General features: G+C 42.2%; 1 protein-coding gene across 5 annotated transcripts; it reads left to right on the top strand.

The window, feature by feature from the left end:
• The first annotated feature begins 38 nt into the window (after positions 1-38).
• LOC109901216 (zinc finger protein 583-like) lies at positions 39-18226 on the top strand. Of its 5 annotated transcripts, none has more exons than XM_031836627.1 (4): positions 39-221; positions 573-663; positions 11203-11333; positions 16832-18226. In XM_031836627.1, the coding sequence occupies exons 3-4, from the start codon at positions 11325-11327 to the stop codon at positions 17873-17875; spliced, it is 1053 nt and encodes a 350-aa protein (XP_031692487.1). In that variant the 5' UTR covers positions 39-221; positions 573-663; positions 11203-11324; the 3' UTR covers positions 17876-18226. The 5 variants fall into 5 exon arrangements, 3 of the variants coding, with proteins under 3 accessions (XP_031692487.1, XP_031692486.1, XP_031692488.1); XR_004211803.1 differs by lacking the exons at positions 39-221; positions 573-663 and adding exons at positions 10226-10839; positions 11403-12275; XR_004211802.1 differs by lacking the exons at positions 39-221; positions 573-663 and adding an exon at positions 10227-10839 and having other exon boundaries at positions 11203-12275.
• Positions 18227-19191: the final 965 nt, after the last annotated feature.

Here is a 19191-nt window from a genome sequence, read left to right as displayed (position 1 = left end):
TTTGCTTTGTTAATATGGGGCATTGTGTGTGTGGATTGATGAAGGGAAAAAAAACAATCTAACACATTTTAGAATAAGGCTGTAATGTAACAAAATGTGGAAAAACAGGGCATTGTGGAGGAAACTACAGCTACTGGAACTGAAGGTGGCACGATAGCACATCCCCGCCAGTTGTCCCAGTACTGTCAAGATCCTCGACCGATACAAAGGAATGGCAAAAGGTACATTTTTGCAGAAGACCGAGGCTGCGGTGCCTGTTGCACCGTTCCCCTCTGTGCATGTGTGACTTTAGATTTGTTAACCACATAAGGGTCTTGGGCAGTTGGATAGTATGCAATAATTCACCAGATTACTTAACTAGATATCGTGCACAAAGACACTATAATTTTCTAACCAGATTCTTGATTTACTGCATTTCCTATTATTTACTAATTGAAAATAATGTAATACATTGATCAATAAATAGTATATCAAGAAGTGATGAGAAGTGTTAGCTTACAATAGTGTACAATATACCGTTGAGCATTGACAGTAGTTAACCTAACCACCTCTTTTACCCCAATCACTCTCAGGTGAAGGACATCTCATTGGAGGCCACAGGAGTTTGGGAAATCAGTGGGACACAATACATGCAGAGATGACCAACCAATCACTGTTGATGAGGTGAGTGGAACCTCAACCCAGCAAGTTATCATGATAGAGGTTAGTGTAACAGTGTTGCATAAAATATGACAGTTACTTTGTAAATCAAATGTGGCCAGTTTTTCAGAAAGGCTCCCCTCAGCTTTTCATTTGTTTACATGTACATCCTTATCCATCTGCCACAGGGGAGTTTGTGAGACTTCCTCAAACCAAATCAAATGTTATTGGTCACATACACGTGTTTAGCAGATGGTATTGCCAGTCTAGTGAAATGCTTGTGTTTCTAGCTCCAACAGTGCAGTAATATCAAAAAAATTCACAACATATACACAATACACACAAGTCTAAGTAAAGGAATGGAATTAAGAATATATAAATCTATGGATGAGCAATGTCAGAGGGGGATAGACTAAGATACAGTAGAATAGAATACAGTATATACAGTTGAAGTCTGAAGTTTACATACACCTTAGCCAAATACATTTAAACTCAGTTTTTCACAATTCCTGACATTTAATCCTCGTAAATATTTCCTGTCTTAGGTCAGTTAGGATCACCACTTTATTTTAAGAATGTGAAATGTCAGAATAATAGTAGAGTGATTTATTTCAGCTTTTATTTCTTCACATTCCCATTCCCAGTGGGTCAGAAGTTTACATACACTCAATTAGTATTTGGTAGCATTGCCTTTAAATTGTTTAACTTGGGTCAAACGTTTCGGGTAGCCTTCCACAAGCTTCCCACAATAAGTTGGGTGAATTTTGGCCCATTCTTCCTGACAGAGCTGGTATAACTGAGTCAGGTTTGTAGGCCTCCTTGTTCGTACACGCTTTTTCAGTTCTGTCCACAAATTGTCTATAGGATTGAAGTCAGGGCTTGAGGTCAGTCCATTTGGAACCAAGCTTTAACTTCTTGACTGATGTTGTGAGATGTTGCTTCAATATATCCACATAATTTTCCTACCTCATGATGCCATCTATTTTGTGAAGTGCACCAGACCCTCCTGCAGCAAAGCACCCCCACAACGTGATGCTGCCACCCCCGTGCTTCACGGATGGGATGGTGTTCTTCGGCTTGCAAGTCTCCCAATTTTTCCTCCAAACGTAACGATTGTCATTATGGCCAAACAGTTCTATTTTTGTTTCATTAGACCAGAGGACATTTCTCCAAAAAGTACGATCTTTGTCCCCATCTGCAGTTGCAAACCATTTTATGGCGGTTTTGGAGCAGTGGCTTCTTCCTTGCTGAGCGGCCTTTCATGTTATGTCGATATAGAACTTGTTTTACTGTGGATATAGATACTTTTGTACCCGTTTCCTCCAGCATCTTCACAAGGTCCTTTGCTGTTGTTCTGGGATTGATTTGCACTTTTCGCACCAAAGTACGTTCATCTCTAGGAGACAGAACACGTCTCCTTCTTGGGTGGTATGACGGCTGCCTGGTCCCATGGTGTTTATACTTGCGTACTATTGTTTGTACAGATGAACATGGACCTTCAGGCATTTGGAAATTGCTCCCAAGGACGAACCAGACTTGTGGAGGTCTTGGCTGATTTCTTTTGATCTTCCCATAATGTCAAGCAAAGAGGCACTGAATTTGAAGGTAGGCCTTGAAATACATCCACAGGTACACCTCCAATTGACTCAAATGATGTCAATTAGCCTATCAGAAACTTCTAAAGCCATGACATCATTTTCTGGAATTTTCCAAGCTGTTTAAAGGCACAGTCAACTTAGTGTTTGTAAACTTCTGGAATTGGATACAGTGAATTATAAGTGAAATAATCTGTCTGTAAACAATTGTTGGAACAATTAATTGTGTCATGCACGAAGTAGATGTCCTAACCGACTTGCTAAAACTATAGTTTGTTAACAAGAAATTTGTGGAGTGGTTGAAAAACGGGTTTAATGACTCGAACCTAAGTGTATGTAAACTTCCGACTTCAACTATACATGTGAGATGAGTAATGCAAAATATGCAAACATTGTTAAAGTGGCCAGTGATTTCAAGTCTATATAAATAGGCAGCAGCCTCTAATGTACTAGTACTAGTGATGGCTGTTTAAAAGTCTGATGGCCTTGAGATAGAACCTGTTTTTCAGTCTCTCGGTCCCAGACCGTACCATCCTGTGGAGAGCCCTGCGATTGCGGACGGTGCAGTTGCCGTACCAGGCGGTGATACAGCTTGACAGGATGCTCTCAATTGTGCATCTGTAAAAGTTTGTGAGGGTTTTAGGTACCAAGACAAATTTCTTCAGCCTCCTGAGGTTGAAGAGGTGCTGTTGCGCCGCCTTCACCAGACTGTCTGTGTGGGTGAACCTTTTCAGTGGTGTGTACGCCGAGGAACTTGAAGCTTTCCACCTTCTCAACTGCGGTCCTGTCGATATGGATAGGAGGGTGCTCCCTCTGCTGTTTGCTGAAATCCACAATCATCTCTTTTGTATTCTTGACATTGAGTAAGAGGTTATTTTCCTTGCACCACACTCCCAGAGCCCTCACCTCCCAGTAGGCTGTCTCGCCGTTGTTGGTAATCAAGCCTACTACTGTTGTATCATCTGCAAACTTGATGAATGAGTTGGAGGCGTGTGTGGCCACGCAGTCATGGGTAGACAGGGAGTACAGGAGGGGGGCTGAGTACGCACCCTTGTGGGGCCCCAGTGTTGAGGATCAGCGAAGTGGAGGTGCTGTTTCCTAACTTCACCACCTGGGGGTGGCCTGTCAAGCAGTCCAGGACCCAGTTGCACAGGGCGGTGTTCAGACCCAGAGCCTCAAGCTTAATGATGAGCTTGGAGGGTACTATGGTGTTGAATGCTGAACTATAGTCAATGAACAGCATTCTTACATACAGTGGGGCAAAAGAGTATTTAGTCAGCCACCAATTGTGCAAGTTCTCCCACTTCAAAAGATGAGGCCTGTATTTTTCATCATAGGTACACTTCAACTATGACAGACAAAATGAGAAAAATCCAGAAAATCACATTGTAGGATTTTTTATGAATTTATTTGCAAATTATGGTGGAAAATAAGTATTTGGTCACCTACTAACAAGCAAGATTTCTGTCTCTCACAGACCTGTAACTTCTTCTTTAAGAGGCTCCTCTGTCCTCCACAAGTTAACTGGAATTAATGGCACCTGTTTGAACTTGTTATCAGTATAAAGGACACCTGTCCACAACCTCAAACAGTCACACTCCACTATGGCCAAGACCAAAGAGCTGTCAAAGGACACCAGAAACAAAATTGTAGACCTGCACCAAGCTGGGAAGACTGAATCTGCAATAGGTAAGCAGCTTGGTTTGAAGAAATCAACTGTGGGAGCAATTATTAGGAAATGGAAGACATACAAGACCACTGATAATCTCCCTCGATCTGGGGCTCCACGCAAGATCTCACCCCGTGGGGTCAAAATGATCACAAGAAACGGTGAGCAAAAATCCCAGAACCACACGGGGGGACCTAGTGAATGACCTGCAGAGAGCTGGGACCAAAGTAACAAAGCCTACCATCAGTAACACACTACGCCGCCAGGGACTCAAATCCTGCAGTGCCAGACGTGTCCCCCTGCTTAAGCCAGTACATGTCCAGGCCCGTCTGAAGTTTGCTAGAGAGCATTTAGATGATCCAGAAGAAGATTGGGAGAATGTCAGATGAAACCAAAATATAACTTTTTGGTAAAAACTCAACTCGTTGTGTTTGGAGGACAAAGAAGGCTGAGTTGCATCCTAAGAACACCATACCTACTGTGAAGCATGGGGGTGGAAACATCATGCTTTGGGGCTGTTTTTCTGCAAAGGGACCAGGACGACTGATCCGTGTAAAGGAAAGAATGAATGGGGCCATGTATTGTGAGATTTTGAGTGAAAACCTCCTTCCATCAGCAAGGGCATTGAAGATGAAACGTGGCTGGGTCTTTCAGCATGACAATGATCCCAAACACACCGCCCGGGCAACGAAGGAGTGGCTTCGTAAGAAGCATTTCAAGGTCCTGGAGTGGCCTAGCCAGTCTCCAGATCTCAACCCCATAGAAAATCTTTGGAGGGAGTTGAAAGTCTGTGTTGCCTAGCAACAGCCCCAAAACATCTCTGCTCTAGAGGAGATCTGCATGGAGGAATGGGCCAAAATACCAGCAACAGTGTGTGAAAACCTTGTGAAGACTTTTTGACCTCTGTCATTGCCAACAAAGGGTATATAACAAAGTATTGAGATAAACTTTTGTTATTTACCAAATACTTAGTTTCCACCATAATTTGCAAATAAATTTATAAAAAAATCCTACAATGTGATTTTCTGGATTTTTTTCTCATTTTTTCTGTCATAGTTGAAGTGTACCTATGATGAAAATTACAAGCCTCTCTCTCTTATTTTTAAGTGTGAGAACTGGCACAATTGGTGGCTGACTAAATACTTTTTTGCCCCACTGTAGCTATTCTTCTTGTCCAGATGTGATAGGGCAGTGCCAGTGCAATCGTCTGTGGATCTATTGGGGCGGTTAGCAAATTGAAGTGGGTCTAGGGTGACAGGTAAGGTAGAGGTGATATGATCCTTGACTCGTCTCTCAAAGCACTTCATGATGACAGAAGTGAGCGCCACAGGGCGATAGTCACTTAGTTCAGTTAACTTTACTTTCTTGGGTACAGGAACAATTTTGGCCATCTTGAAGCATGTTGGGACAGCAGACTGGGATAGGGAGAAATCGAATGTGTCCGTAAACACACCAGCCAGCTGGTCTGCGCATGCGGCTAGAGATGCCATCTGGGCCAGCAGCCTTGTGAGGGTTAACACGCTTAAATGTCTTACTTACGTCAGCCACGGAGAAGGAGAGCCCACAAATTCTTATTTACAATTACGGCCTACTCTGGCCAAACCCGGACGACGCTGGGACAATTGTGCGCTGCCCTATGGGGCTCCCAATCACGGCCGAATGTGATACAGCCTGGATTCGAACCAGGTACTATAGTGACACCTTTTGCATTGAGATGCAGTGCCTTAGACCGCTAAGACACACTCTGAAGTCCTTGTACCTCAAGCTCTAAACCCTCAGAGGTAGTAATCACACCTGTGGGAAGAAGGGCATTCTTCTTACCAAACCACATGACCTTTGTTTTGGAGGTGTTCAGAACAAGGTTAAGGGTAGAGAAAGCTTGTTGGACTAAGAAAGCTTTGTTGTAGAGCATTTAACACATAACCCGGGGAGGGGCCAGCTGAGTATAAGACTGTATCATCAAATGGATGAGAGAGCTTCCTACTGCCTGAGCTATGTTGTTGATGTAAATTGAGAAGAGCGTGGGGCCTACGATCGAGCCTTGGGGTACTCCCGTGGTGACAGGCAGTGGCTGAGACAACAGATCTTCTGACTTTATGCACTCTTTAACCTGTTTGGGATAGGGGCAGCATTTTCACGTTTGGATGAAAAGCGTGCCCAGAGTAAACTGTCTGCTATTCAGGCGCAGTTGCTAATATATGCATATTATTGGTAGAAAACACTCAGAAGTTTCTAAAACTGTTTGAATTATGTCTGTGAGTATAACAGAACACATATGGCAGGTGAAAACCTGAGAAAAATCCAACCGGGAAGTGGGAAATCTGAGGTTTGTAGTTTTTCAACTCATTGCCTATCCAATATACAGTGTCTATGGGGTCATATTGCACTTCCTAAGGCTTCCACTAGATGTCAACAGTCGTTAGAACCTTTTTTGAGGATTCTACTGTGAAGTGAGAGCTGTTTGAGCCAGGTGTCATGAGCTGATCATGCGTGTGCACGTGAGAAGTAGCTGCGTTCCATCGCATTTCTAAAGACAAAGGAATTCTCCGGTTGGAACATTATTGAAGATGTATGTTAAAAACATCCTTAAGATTGATTCTATACATCGTTTGACATGTTTCTATGAACTGTAATATCACTTTTTGGACTGGACTTGCTCGCGCCTCGTGAGTTTGGATTTGTGAACTGAAAGCGCTAACAAAAGGAGGTATTTGGACATAAATTATGGACTTTATCGAACAAAACATACATGTATTGTGTAACATGAAGTCTTATGAGTGTCATCTGATGAAGATCATCAAAGGTTAGTGAATATTTATAACGCTATTTCTGACTTTTACTGACTGCACAACATGGCGTGTAACTGTATGGCTTGTTTTTGTTGTCCGAGCGCTGTACTCAGATTATTGCATGGTTTGCTTTTTCCATAAAGTTTTTTTGAAATCTGACACAGCGGTTGCATTAAGGAGAAGTATATCTTTAATTCCATGTATAACACTTGTATTTTCATCAACATTTATGATGGGTATTTCTGTAAATTGATGTGGCTCTATGCAAATTCGCCTGATGTTTTCAAAGCACAACATTACTGAACAATAATGCGCCAATGTAAACTGAGAATTTTGGATATAAATATAAACTTTATTGAACAAAACATACATGTATTGTGTAACATGAAGTCCTATGAGTGCCATCTGATGAAGATCATCAAAGGTTAGTGATTCATTTTCTCTCTTTCTGCTTTTTGTGACCCCTCTCTTTGGCTGGAAAATGGATGTATGTGTTTTTGTGACTAGGCTCTGACCTAACAATCATATGTTGTGCTTTCGCTGTAAAAGCCTTTTTGAAATCGGACACGATGGGTAGATTAACAAGAAGTGAAGCTTTAATTTGGTGTTTTGCACTTGTGAATGTATGAAAGTAAAATATTTCTGAAGATTTTGAATTTTGCGCTCTGCCTTTTCAGCGGATGTGGTCGAGGGGTTCCGCTAGCCCTAAAAAGTAAAAATAGAAATAGGCCTATAACAGTTAGTATCAGCTTGATCTCCACCTTTAAATAAAGGACAAACTGTGACTGCCTTCCAAGCAATGGGAACCTCCCCAGAAAGGAGAGACAGGCTTGGCGATGATAGGGGCAGCAACCTTAAAGAAGAAAGGGGAGCTCCTTTAGAACCACGGACTCAGTGACTGCCTGCAGGAAGAAACTTTGTAGCGGGACATGGGAAAAAGAGGGAGAAGCATCGGGGATATTCGCATTAGAAGGGATGGGAGATGAGGAAATGTTGGACGGGGAAGGAGGCATGGCTGAGTCAAATAGGAATCCTGACTTAATGATGTGGTGATTAAAAGCTCAGCCATGTGCTTCTTGTCAGTAACAACCTCATCATCAACATTAAGGGACATAGGCAGCTGTGAGGAGGAGGGTTTATTGTCCAGGTCTTTAACCGTTTTCCAGAACTTCTTGGGGTTAGACCCACAGAGAGATAACTGCTCCTTAAAGTAATGAACTTTGGCCTCTGAAAAGCCTGAGAGCACTTATTTTAAATGTGCCTGAACGATAACCAGTCAGTCTGAGTATGCGTGTGCCAAGCCTTTCACCAAATGCAATTCTTGAGGTGGAGTAACTCTGCAAAATCACGGTCGAACTAGGGGCTGAACCGGTTTTTAATATTAATTTTCTTTATGGGGTGTATGTTTTAACAATACCACTGAAAATATCCAAAAAGAAGGTTGATGCATCTTCAACAGAGGGGGATCAAGCTGATTCTATACCATTTTACAGAGGCCAGTTCATGAAGGAAGGCTTGCTCATGAAAGTTTTTTAGCAAGTGTCTATGACGAATCAGGACAGGTCGTTTCACTGAATAGCCATTTCAAACACAGGCTGCAAAACAGTGATCACTAATTACAGAAAACACCAGACTAATGCCTATCAGGATTATTTGTAAGGATAACATTGAGGAGCGTAGCCTTTTCTGGGTGTTTGGAGTCATACCTTGTGGGATTGGTAATAATCTGAGAAAGATTTAGGGAGTCCCATTGCTTTAGGACTTGGTCAGGTGGTTTAAGCATGTCCCAGTTTAGGTCACCTAGCAGAAAAAGGCAAACTTAGTGTAAGGGGCCAGGAGAGAGATTAGGGCAGGTAGGGTACAGGCCGGTGCTGATGGAGGACGATAGCACCCAGCAACAGTCAACCAAGAGCTATTTGAAAGTTGAATGCTTAAAACCAGCAAATCAAATTGTTCGGGGACAGACTTGGTGGAGAGAACCGAGCACTGAAGGTGATCCTTGGTAAAGATTGCCACTCCCCCACTTTTGGAAGATCTGTCTTGCCGCAAAAGGTTATAACCAGAAAGGTTAACATCAGTATTCAAACACTCTACCGTAACCACGTCTCTGTACCAGTCAAAAGTTTGGACACACCTACTCATTCCAGCGTTTTTCTTTATTTTTACTATTTTCTACATTGTAGAAAGAATAGTGAAGAGATCAAAACTATGAAATAACTAGGTAGTCGCTTGGGGGGTACGATATTTGTGCGTCTAACTTTCACACATCGTTATTCACGATTCCTTCAGGATTATCTACATTAATGTATTAGTGTTTAGAAACATATTGTATTCTTATTTACAATAAAAGTGACTCCAAAATGACACATTTACCATTAATTTCTATTGGCCACAAAATAATCTAAAACACGAGAGAGAGGGAGACTATGTACAAAAAGTGCTGTAATTTCTAAACAGTTCACCCGATATGGATGAAAATACCCTCAAATTAAAGCTGACAGTCTGCACAAAGGAAAACTCCACCCAAAAACGATATTTTGGTATTCGGAAAGTATTCGGACCACTTTTTCCACATTGTGTTACTGTACAACCTTATTCTAAAATTGAGGAGAAAAACATGTTTTATCCATCTACACACAATACTCCACTGGGGGGGGGCAAGACATTTGAATTATTTAGCTCCCAAGAAAAGTGCTCCATTGAAAGGAGTGATTACTGGGGTAGCAGTGAATGTTAAAGTTGACCAACTGAAGGGGAAGGTTCCTGGTGTTTGTGAAGCTCGTTTTTTTGGTGCGATGCAGACAAGGTGGCGAGAGTAGTGAAACAGAAGAGTCATTATCTGTTCTTTTGAGTTTGATGTTGAGTCTTTGCCCGACATAGTGATGTTAGAATATAAGTTATCCTGTAGGCACTTTTTTTACATTACGTTGTTACAGGTGTCAAGCTTATGGGCATGTGGCAGCAGTGTGTAGAAGGGAGGTTCCTAGGTGTGAGAAGTGTGCAGAAGGGCATGAGACAAAGGAATGTGTAGCATTAGGGAAAGTACTGGTATGTGTCAATTGTAGGGGTGCCCATGGAGCTGGGGATCAGAAATGCCCCGTGCCAGAGAGGCAGATTGAGGTTTCCAGGGTTAGAGTAGTGCAGAAGTTGTAATATGCTGAGGCAGTGAAGAATGTAGAGGAAGATGGGTCAAGGAGGAGGGATCCTGAGAGGAGTGGTGTGAGTAGTAGATATGTACCAGTAGAGGGATAGGCCAACAAGTGATATGTTTCAGTAAGAAGAGATTTTTAACAATGGTTATCAACTGTACTGCAGGGATGGAATGTAAGTCACAGAAAATGTAGGTTGTGGTGGCAGCTGCAGAGGTATTTGTGAGTGGGAGACTTGACATCAGAAGAGTTACAGGGTGTGTTAAGTGGTGGTGTCCCATCCTTTCAGGTTGTTGGCCTAAGGTAGGACCAAATATATTTAAATAGTGGAGTAGGGTGGTGTTAATATTTTTGTGAGTGTAGTGTCAGGGTATTTTTTAATTGTTTAAAGCAAAGTATAAGGGAATTGCACTCCAGTCTAGTAGGTGGCGGTAATGCAACATATTGGATGCCAACCGCCGTTAAACCTCATCGAAGAAGAAATATCAGCGGGTACGTTGATATTTTGGCAACCTTTGCACTTCGACGCCAACCTATAACATTGCTCTATGTAAAAGGAAGTGAACAGTGACTAAGAACAATTTCCACGCTAGCGTTTACTGTTGTGATTATTTTAACTACACAGCATCATATACTTACGCCATGTAGTCTTTAATTCGCGTTGGAGATAGGACTCGGTTGATAGACGTTATATAGGTAACGCAAACTGCTACCAATGGCTGACTGTATGGTTTTTCACACTCAAATAGCCTCTATCATGGAGGTGCTAGCGAATGCAGCAGTGGCAGAGATTTGTAAACTCGTAGACGACGACTATGCAGTGTTTCGTTTGGAAATTTCTGAAAGCCAGAAACAAAACAGGGCATTGCGGAGGAAATTACAGATTCAGGAACTGAAGGTGGCACGGGGGCGCGCAGACAGGACAATGCGAGAGCGCGTCCTCGACAGTCGTCCCAGTAGTGTCAAGATCCTCGACCAATTCAGAGGAATGGGAAGAGGTACTTCTCGCAAAAAGCGGAGACTGCGCGGCCTGTCGCTGTTCATAAATGCTGTAGCTCAGAATTCGGTCTTGGTCAGATTTAGGATAGTGTGCAATATTTCCGCTTAATACTTAGCTAACTTGCGCAAAGATTCAAACCAGATTCTTGATTTACTCCATTTCCTAATTACTCAATGAAAACAATGTGATGAATGGAACATAACACATCAATGAATAGATAGTATATCAATAAGTTATGAGAAATGTGACCTTGTATCCTTGCCAATTCTAGACAGTGTTTAAACTGTCAATAGTGTGAATATACTGTTGAGTATTGACAGTAGCTAATCTAACCACCTCTTCTCCCCAATCACTCTCTCAGGTGGCAGACATCTCACTGGAGGCCACAGGAGCTTTGTGAAGCCAGCGGGACACAATACATGGAGAGATGACCAACCAATCACTGTTCATGAGGGGAGTGGAACCTCAACCCAGCATTTTATCATGATAGAGGTTAGTTTAATAGTGTTGCATTACAAATTACAGTTACTTTGTAAATCAAATGTGTCCCGTTTGTTTCAGAAAGGCTCCCCTCAGCTATTCACTTCAGCTATCTGCCTTAGGGGAACTTGAGAGACTTCCCTACAACATTATCCAATACGCCATCTTTCCTTGTTTTGTAGATTGAGAATTTGCTTGAAATGTGTGTTATATATATATTAAAATGTATGTGTTTCCAAGGTAATGTACTTACCATATGCCGGTTTTCAACGTATCTGACAACCAAGAAGAAGCATAAAGCCGAAACGTTAATCATTAAATGTTTAGCTTTTTTTGTTGTTGTACTGACTGGCAATGTTCAGTAAAAAAGGTCCAGCGTAATCTAATATAAAGGTTTTTATCGTCCTGTGAGTCCAACTTGAGCAGGCACGCTAACAGGGTTGCTGAGTTGTAGTGCAAATGAGACTTTAATAACTTATTCTTATTTCTTGAGTGTTAAATATTTAGATAAAAGGCATCTCAATACACAAATACGAATATAATTGTACCTTCAAAAAGTATTCACAGCTCTTGACTTTTTCCACATTTTGTTATGTTACTGCCTGAATTGAACATGTATTAAATTTAAATGTTGTCACTGATCTCCACACAATACCTCATAATGTCAAAGTGGAATTTTGTTTGTAGAACAATTTAGAAAGTAATACAAAATGAAAATCTGAAATGTATTGAGTCACATTTTCAACCCCTTTGTTATGGCAAGCCTAAAGTTTAGGAGTACAAATCTGCTTAACAAATCACATAATATGTTGCTTGGACTTATTCTGTGTTCAATAAGAGGTTAACATGATTTTTGAATAACTAGCCCATTTCTATACCCCACACATACAGATAATTGTAAGGTCCCTCAATCGACCAGTGAATTTCAAGCAGATATTCAACCACAAAGACCAGGTAGGTTTTTCCATGCCTCGCAAAGAAGGGCACCTTTGAGCATGGTGAAGTAATTAATTAGGCTATAGATGGTGTATCAATGCACCCAGTCACTACAAAGATACAGGCATCTTTCCTAACTCAGTTGCCGGAGAGGAATGAAACTGCTCAGGGATTTCACCATCAGGCCAATGGTGATTTTAAAACAGTTACAGAGTTTAATTGCTGTGATAGGAGAAATCTGGGGATGGATCAACAACATTGTAGTTAGTCCACAATACTAACGTAAATGACTGAGTGAAAATAAGAAAGCCTATACAGAATAAAAATATAACAAAACATGCATGCTGTTTGCAGTAAGGCACTTCGGAAAGTATTCAGACCTCTTGACTTTTTCCACATTTTGTTAGGTTACAGCCTTATTCTAAAATGGATTAAATCGTTTTTTCCCCCTCAGTCTACACACAATACCCCAAAATGACAAAGCAAAAACAATGACATTTTTGCTCATTTATAAAATTTCAACTGATATGTAAATGTGATAAGTATTCAGACCCTTTACTCAGTACTTTGTTGAAGCACCTTTGGCAGCTGTGAGTCTTCTCGGGTATGACGCTACAAGCTTGGCACACCTGTATTTGAGGAGTTTCTCCCATTCCTCTCTGTAGATCCTCTCAAGCTCTGTCAGGTTGGATGGGAACATTGCTGCACAGCTATTTTCAGGTCTCTCCAGAGATATTCGATCGGGTTCTGGCTGGGCCACTCAAGGACATTGAGACTTGTCCCGAAGCTACTCCTGTGTTGTCTTGGCTGTGTGCTTAGGGTTGTTGTCATGTTGGTAGGTGAACCTTCGCCCTAGTCGGAGGTCCTAAGCACTCTGGAGCAGGTTTTCATCAAGGCTCTCTCTCTACTTTGCTCCGTTCATCTTTCCCTAGATCCTAACTAGTCTCCCAGTCCCTGCCGCTGAAAAACATCCCCACAGCAAGATGCTGCCATCACCATGCTTCACCGTAAGGATGGTGCCAGGTTTCCTCTCGAAGTGACGGGCCAACAAGTTTAATCTTGGTTTCATCTGACCAGAGAATCTTGTTTCTCATGGTCTGAGAGTCGTTAGGTGCCTTTTGTCAAACTCCAAGTGGGCCTCCCTGACCAAGGCCCTTCTCCTCCAATTGCTCAGTTTTGCCCTGGCGGCCAACTCTTGGTGGTTGGTGGTTCCAAACTTCTTCCATTTAAGAATGATCGGGCCACTGTGTTCTTGGGGACCTTCAATGCCGCAGAAATGTTTTGGTACCGTTCCCCAGATCTGTGCCTAGACACAATCCTGTCTCCGAGCTCTACGGACAATTCCTTCAACTTCATTGCTTGATGTTTGCTCTGACATGCACTGTCAACTGTGGGACCTTATATAGACAGGTGTGTGCCTTTCCAAATCATGCACAATCAATTTGATTTACTACAGGTGCACTCCAATCAAGTTATAGAAACATCAAGGATGATCAATGGAAACAGGATGCACCTGAACTCAATTTCGAGTCTCAAAGCAAAGAGTCTGAATACTTATGTTAATAAGGTATTTATAAAAACCTGTTCTCACTTTGTCATTATAGGGTATTGTGTGTAGATTGAAAAATGATTTTTTTTAAATACGGCTATAATGTAACAAAATGTGGAAAAAGTCAAGGGGTCGAAATACTTTCCGAAAGGCAATAAATATGCAAAAAAATGTGGCAAAGAAATTAAAGCTTTCAATTCAGGACATAGTTATGTTTGGGGCAAACACTACACATCACTGAGTGCTATTCATATTTTCAAGCATGGTGGTGGCTGCATCATGTTTTGGGTATGGTTGTCATCGGCAAAGACTAGGGAGTTTTAGGATAAAAGGTAACGGTATAGAGCTAAGCACAGGCAAAAACCTAGCGAAAAATCTGGTTCAGTCTGCTTTCTAACAGACAATGGGAGATAAATTCAGCTTTCAGCAGGACAATAACCTAAAACACAAGGCCAAATATACATTGGAGTTGCTTAGCAAGATGACATTGAATGTTCCTAAGTGGCCTAGTTACTGTTTTGACTTAAATTGGCTTGAAAATCTATGGCAAGAATTGAAAATGGCTGTCTAGAAAGGATCAACAACCAACTTGACAGCTTGAAGAATTTAAAAAAGAATAATGTGCAAATATTGTACAATCAATCCAGGTGTGCAAAGCTCTAATAGACTTACCCAGAAAGACTCACAGCTGTAACCGCTGACAAAGGTGAATCTAACATGTATTGTTTCATGGGTGTGAATACTTTTGTATATGAGATTTCTGTATTTCATTGTCAATAAATTTGCTAACATTTAAAAAAATATGTTTTCACTTTGTCATTATGGAGTATTGTGTTTTCAGTGGCTTGCAAAAGTATTCACCCCCCTTGGCATTTTTCCTATTTTGTTTCCTGGAATTAAAGTGGATTTTTGGGGGGTTTGTATCATTTGATTAACACAACAACACTTAAGATGCAAAATAGTTTTTATTGTTTAACAAATAAAAAAATAAGACAAAAAAAGTGTGCATTACTATTCACCCCCACCCCCAAAGCTGCAAGTCTCTTGGGGTATGTCTCTATAAGCTTGGCAGATCTAGCCACTGGGATCTTTGCCCATTCTTCAAGGAAAAACTGCTCCAGCTCCTTCAAGTTGGATGGGTTCTGCTGGTGTACAGCAATCTTTAAGTCATCCCATAGATTCTCAATTTGATTGAGGTCTGGGTTTGACTAGGCCATTCCATTCCCCTTAAACCACTCAAGTGTTGCTTTAGTGTAACAGTCTTGCTTCCGTCCCTCTCCTCGCCCCAACCTGGGCTCGAACCAGGGATCCTCTGAACACAAGAGCAGCCACCCTCGAAGCATCGTTACCCATTGTGCTACAAAAGCCGGGTGCTTGCAGAGCAAGGGGAACAACTACTTCAAGGTCTGAGTAAGTGACTTCACATCGGTTACACTCACCCCCCTTTTGACCTCATCCTTTTCCGCAGCAACCAGTGATCCGGGTCAACAGCATCAATGTAACAGTATTGCTTCCATCCCTCTCGACCCTACCTGGGCTCGAACCAGGGACCCTCTGCACACAGACAACAGTCACCCTCGAAGCATCGTTACCCATCGTGCCACAAAAGTCGCGGCCCTTGCAGAGCAAGGGGAACAACTACTTCAAGGTCTCGGAGCAAGTGACGTCACCGATTGACACGCTATTAGCGCGCACCACCGCTAACCATTTCACATCGGTTACATTAGCAGCATGCTTAGGTTCATTGTCCTGCTGGAAGGTGAACCTCTGTCCCAGTCTCAAATCTCTGCAAGACTAACAGGTTTCCCTCAAGAATTTACCTGTATTTAGCACCACCCATAATTTCTTCAATTCTGACCAGTTTACCAGTCCCTGCCGATGGAAAAACATCCCCACAGCATGATGCGGCTACCACCATGCTTCACTGTAGGGATGGTATTCTTGGGGTGATGAGAGGTGTTGGGTTTGCGCCATAAAGTGTTTTCCTTGATGGCCAAAAAGCTACATTTTAGTCTCATCTGACCAGAGTACCTTCCATATGTTTGGAGAGTCTCCCACATGCTTTTTGGCAAACATCAAACATGTTTGTTTATTTTTTTCTTTAAGCAATGGCTTTTTTCTGGCCACTCTTCCGTAAAGCCCAGCTCTGTGGAGTGTACGGCTTAAAGTGGTCCTATGGACAGATACTCCAATCTCCGCTGTGGAGTTTTGCAGCTCCTTCAGGGTTATCTTTGGTCTCTTTGTTGCCTCTCTGATTAATGCCCTCCTTGCCTGGTCTGTGAGTGTTGGTGGGCGGCCCCCTCTTGGCAGGTTTGTTGTGCCATATTCTTTCCATTTTTTAATAATGGATTTAATGGTGCTCCTTGGGATGTTCAAAGTTTCTGATATTTTTTTGTAACCCAACCCTGATCTGTACTTCTCCCCAACTTTGTCCCTGACCTGTTTGGAGAGCTCCTTGGTCTTCATGGTGCCACTTGCTCAGTGGTGTTGCAGACTCTGGGGCCTTTCAGAACAGGTTTGTATATATACTGAGATCATGTGACAGATCATGTCCACCTATGTGCAATCTAAGTGGCACTTTATTTAACTAATTATGTGACTTCTAAAGGTAATTGGTTGCACCAGATCTTATTTAGGGGCTTCTTAGCAAAGGGGGTGAATACATATGCACGCACCACTTTTTTTTTTTTTTTAAACAAGGTATTTTTTTAATTTCACTTAACCAATTTGGACTAGACTATTTTGTGTATGCCCATTAAATCAAATCCAAATCTATTTAAATTACAGGTTGTAATGCAACAAAATAGGAGAAACGCCAAGGGGGATGAATCCTTTTCAAGGCACTGTAGTTTGGTGAGAAAAACAATCGATTTAATACATTTTGAATTCAGGCTGTAACACAACAAAATGTGGAATAAGTCAAGGGGTATAAATACTTTCTGAAGGCACTGTACATCTTTTTCACCACATTTCCATGAATTTGATATGCGTGAAGCCTATTAAAAACGCGTACCTCTTGTGTCAGTCTGCAGAGGCTGCAGGTCCTGGGGTCAAGCAGGAGAGGTCTGAAGGAGGGGAGGACCCACGGCACAGCAGAGACATCCAGACTGGATCAGCGACTGGAGTGGCGCCCCCTGTAGCCACGGCAGAACCCAACACCACCCCAGCGCAGCCTAGGACCCAATGCAGCATCACGGAAGTCAGTGGAACGCCAAACGCCGCCCTCAAGTCAGAGACGGACACCGAGACTTTAACGGGGCTGGGACAACTGGGCTGTCCTCCTGCTCCCCGCTCAGAGAATTTACTTTACGGTAGCCCGAGGATGGTTCTATCCCATCAGGACTCAGGTGACTCGTTACAGGCTGGCAATGATCAGTCTTGTTCATACGCTACAGAGACACCTGGTGACATGCCTGTGGGCTTAGATACACAGACTAATCCAATGAGAGGGGAAATTAACCTGTACAGTAGTAGTGTATACTCTGAAGGGCACCTAGAAAAGAAAGAGGTTATAGTGGTAGATGAGGTGAAAGTGGAGGGTGATGCACCTCTGACATGGAATGTAGACGAGACTCACTTAAGAGAAGGACACTCACTAGGCAACACCAGTGACTTCTTAGACTACAATGTGGTGACCCACTCCCCTTTACTTACTTTCAGGGATCGTGACCCAGTGTCCACGTCGATGGCACCTTCTGATTCACACGGTCGCGTCCTTTTCGATCAGGTATTGAACTCAAACAAAAGGAATAGAGCTAAGGGTAAGGGAGGGGGAGCCATATCAGGCAATAGTAAAGAGAAACGGTTCCTCTGCATGTTCTGTAACAAAGCCTTCAGCTGCCCCCAGAAGGTGGAGATTCACCAGAGGGTCCACACAGGGGAGAAACCCTTCAGCTGTACCCAGTGTCACATGCGCTTCGCCCAGGCTTGCACCCTGAAGAGGCACCAAAGGGTCCATACAGGGGAGAAACCCTACAGCTGTACCCAGTGTCACATGCGCTTTGCCCAGGCTGGTAACCTGAAGATGCACCTGAAGGTCCACACGGGAGAAAGGTCTTCTGACATTTAGATAAAATCCTGCATTAAAGACTGATGAATTGTCATTGTTGTCAGCATAAAATATCCACAGATGCATTTGGAATACTGAGTAACATATTTCAGTGTTGAATATTCCTGGGTAGAATATTTCATCCAGATGTGTGATATATAAGCCTAAAAAATTGTTACATGTTGTTTATACTGTGTAAGCTATATGTTGGTCACAAATGCCCATTTAATTTCTTCCATTCAACTTCATTTTTTCCACAAGAAAATGAATTCAATTTATCAAATTCATTCCGTTTTTTGTTGAGACGTGTGGTTTTCACATGGTGTATTTAACACTTGTTTCTGTTTAATAAACACAAAATGGGACTTTTCATTCTAAGACTCATTGAGACTTTTAGTATACATCACATCTGATCTCACCCTATTCTTTATAAACACAATGTTTTATAACCAATATACACTTACTAAATATACCTAAGACTTGCCCCATAACATGAAGTAAAATGTTTCAAACATGCACACTGCAAGTGGTGTGTGATGCACTGAATGGCGAATGGGAAGTGCGCTTCAATTACCAGTTGAGAATTAAAAACAGTATCACTATGTATTAGTGACCAACACTTTTGCATGTGCTTTAAGCTAAACATTCTGATCTGTTGCATCAGCCTCATTGCTTTAAAAAAAAAATTTGATGTAGCCGAGGCCTACTGGTTGATTGACTTTGATCTTTCTTCCCACAACGGTCCCAGAGTCTGTTAGGAATAGGCTATTTCTTTCTCGCACAAAACGACAAGCTGACCAATAGAATAGGTACTCTTTTCTACTATTGGGGATAGTAGATTGACATAGGCTAGTGATAATGCTGTTCGACTTTAATTCAGCCATCCAACATCTTCAATGTGCGCATCGGAATTCGGTAAGAAGGATGCACTTCTATTGAGCTGAATGACAAATGTCTGAATGTGATTTCTGTCATTCTGAGCACCGTGGGTGGACGCCTAATCAGGTTATGAACCTAATGCATATGGGTCCGGTACATTTCTCAAATGTCAGATAAATGAAAATGCTTCCAGTTAAATGTCCGGTATCACCTGTCACTTCCAGGAGGAGGAGAATCCAGAGGTGCTGCTGGTGAAGGAGGAGGGGTGAGAGGAGAGTCTGGGGAACTCTGAGGGGACTATGATCATGGAGGACAACCAGACTACATCTCCTCCTGAACTTAGAGGAACCAGCTGAGCAGCACACGAACACACAGTCTCACTGAGGTGTGCCCAATTGTAAATTAGAGTCTGAATAGTATTAGGTCAGAGCCCAAATCCACACAAAAAAGTGAGTGCT

The sequence above is a fragment of the Oncorhynchus kisutch genome, linkage group LG12, assembly GCF_002021735.2.
Source record: "Oncorhynchus kisutch isolate 150728-3 linkage group LG12, Okis_V2, whole genome shotgun sequence".
In the NCBI taxonomy this organism is placed as follows: Eukaryota; Metazoa; Chordata; class Actinopteri; order Salmoniformes; family Salmonidae; genus Oncorhynchus; species Oncorhynchus kisutch.
The sequence above is the reverse complement of the archived record's forward strand: the minus strand, read 5'-3'. Positions and strand labels throughout refer to the sequence as shown.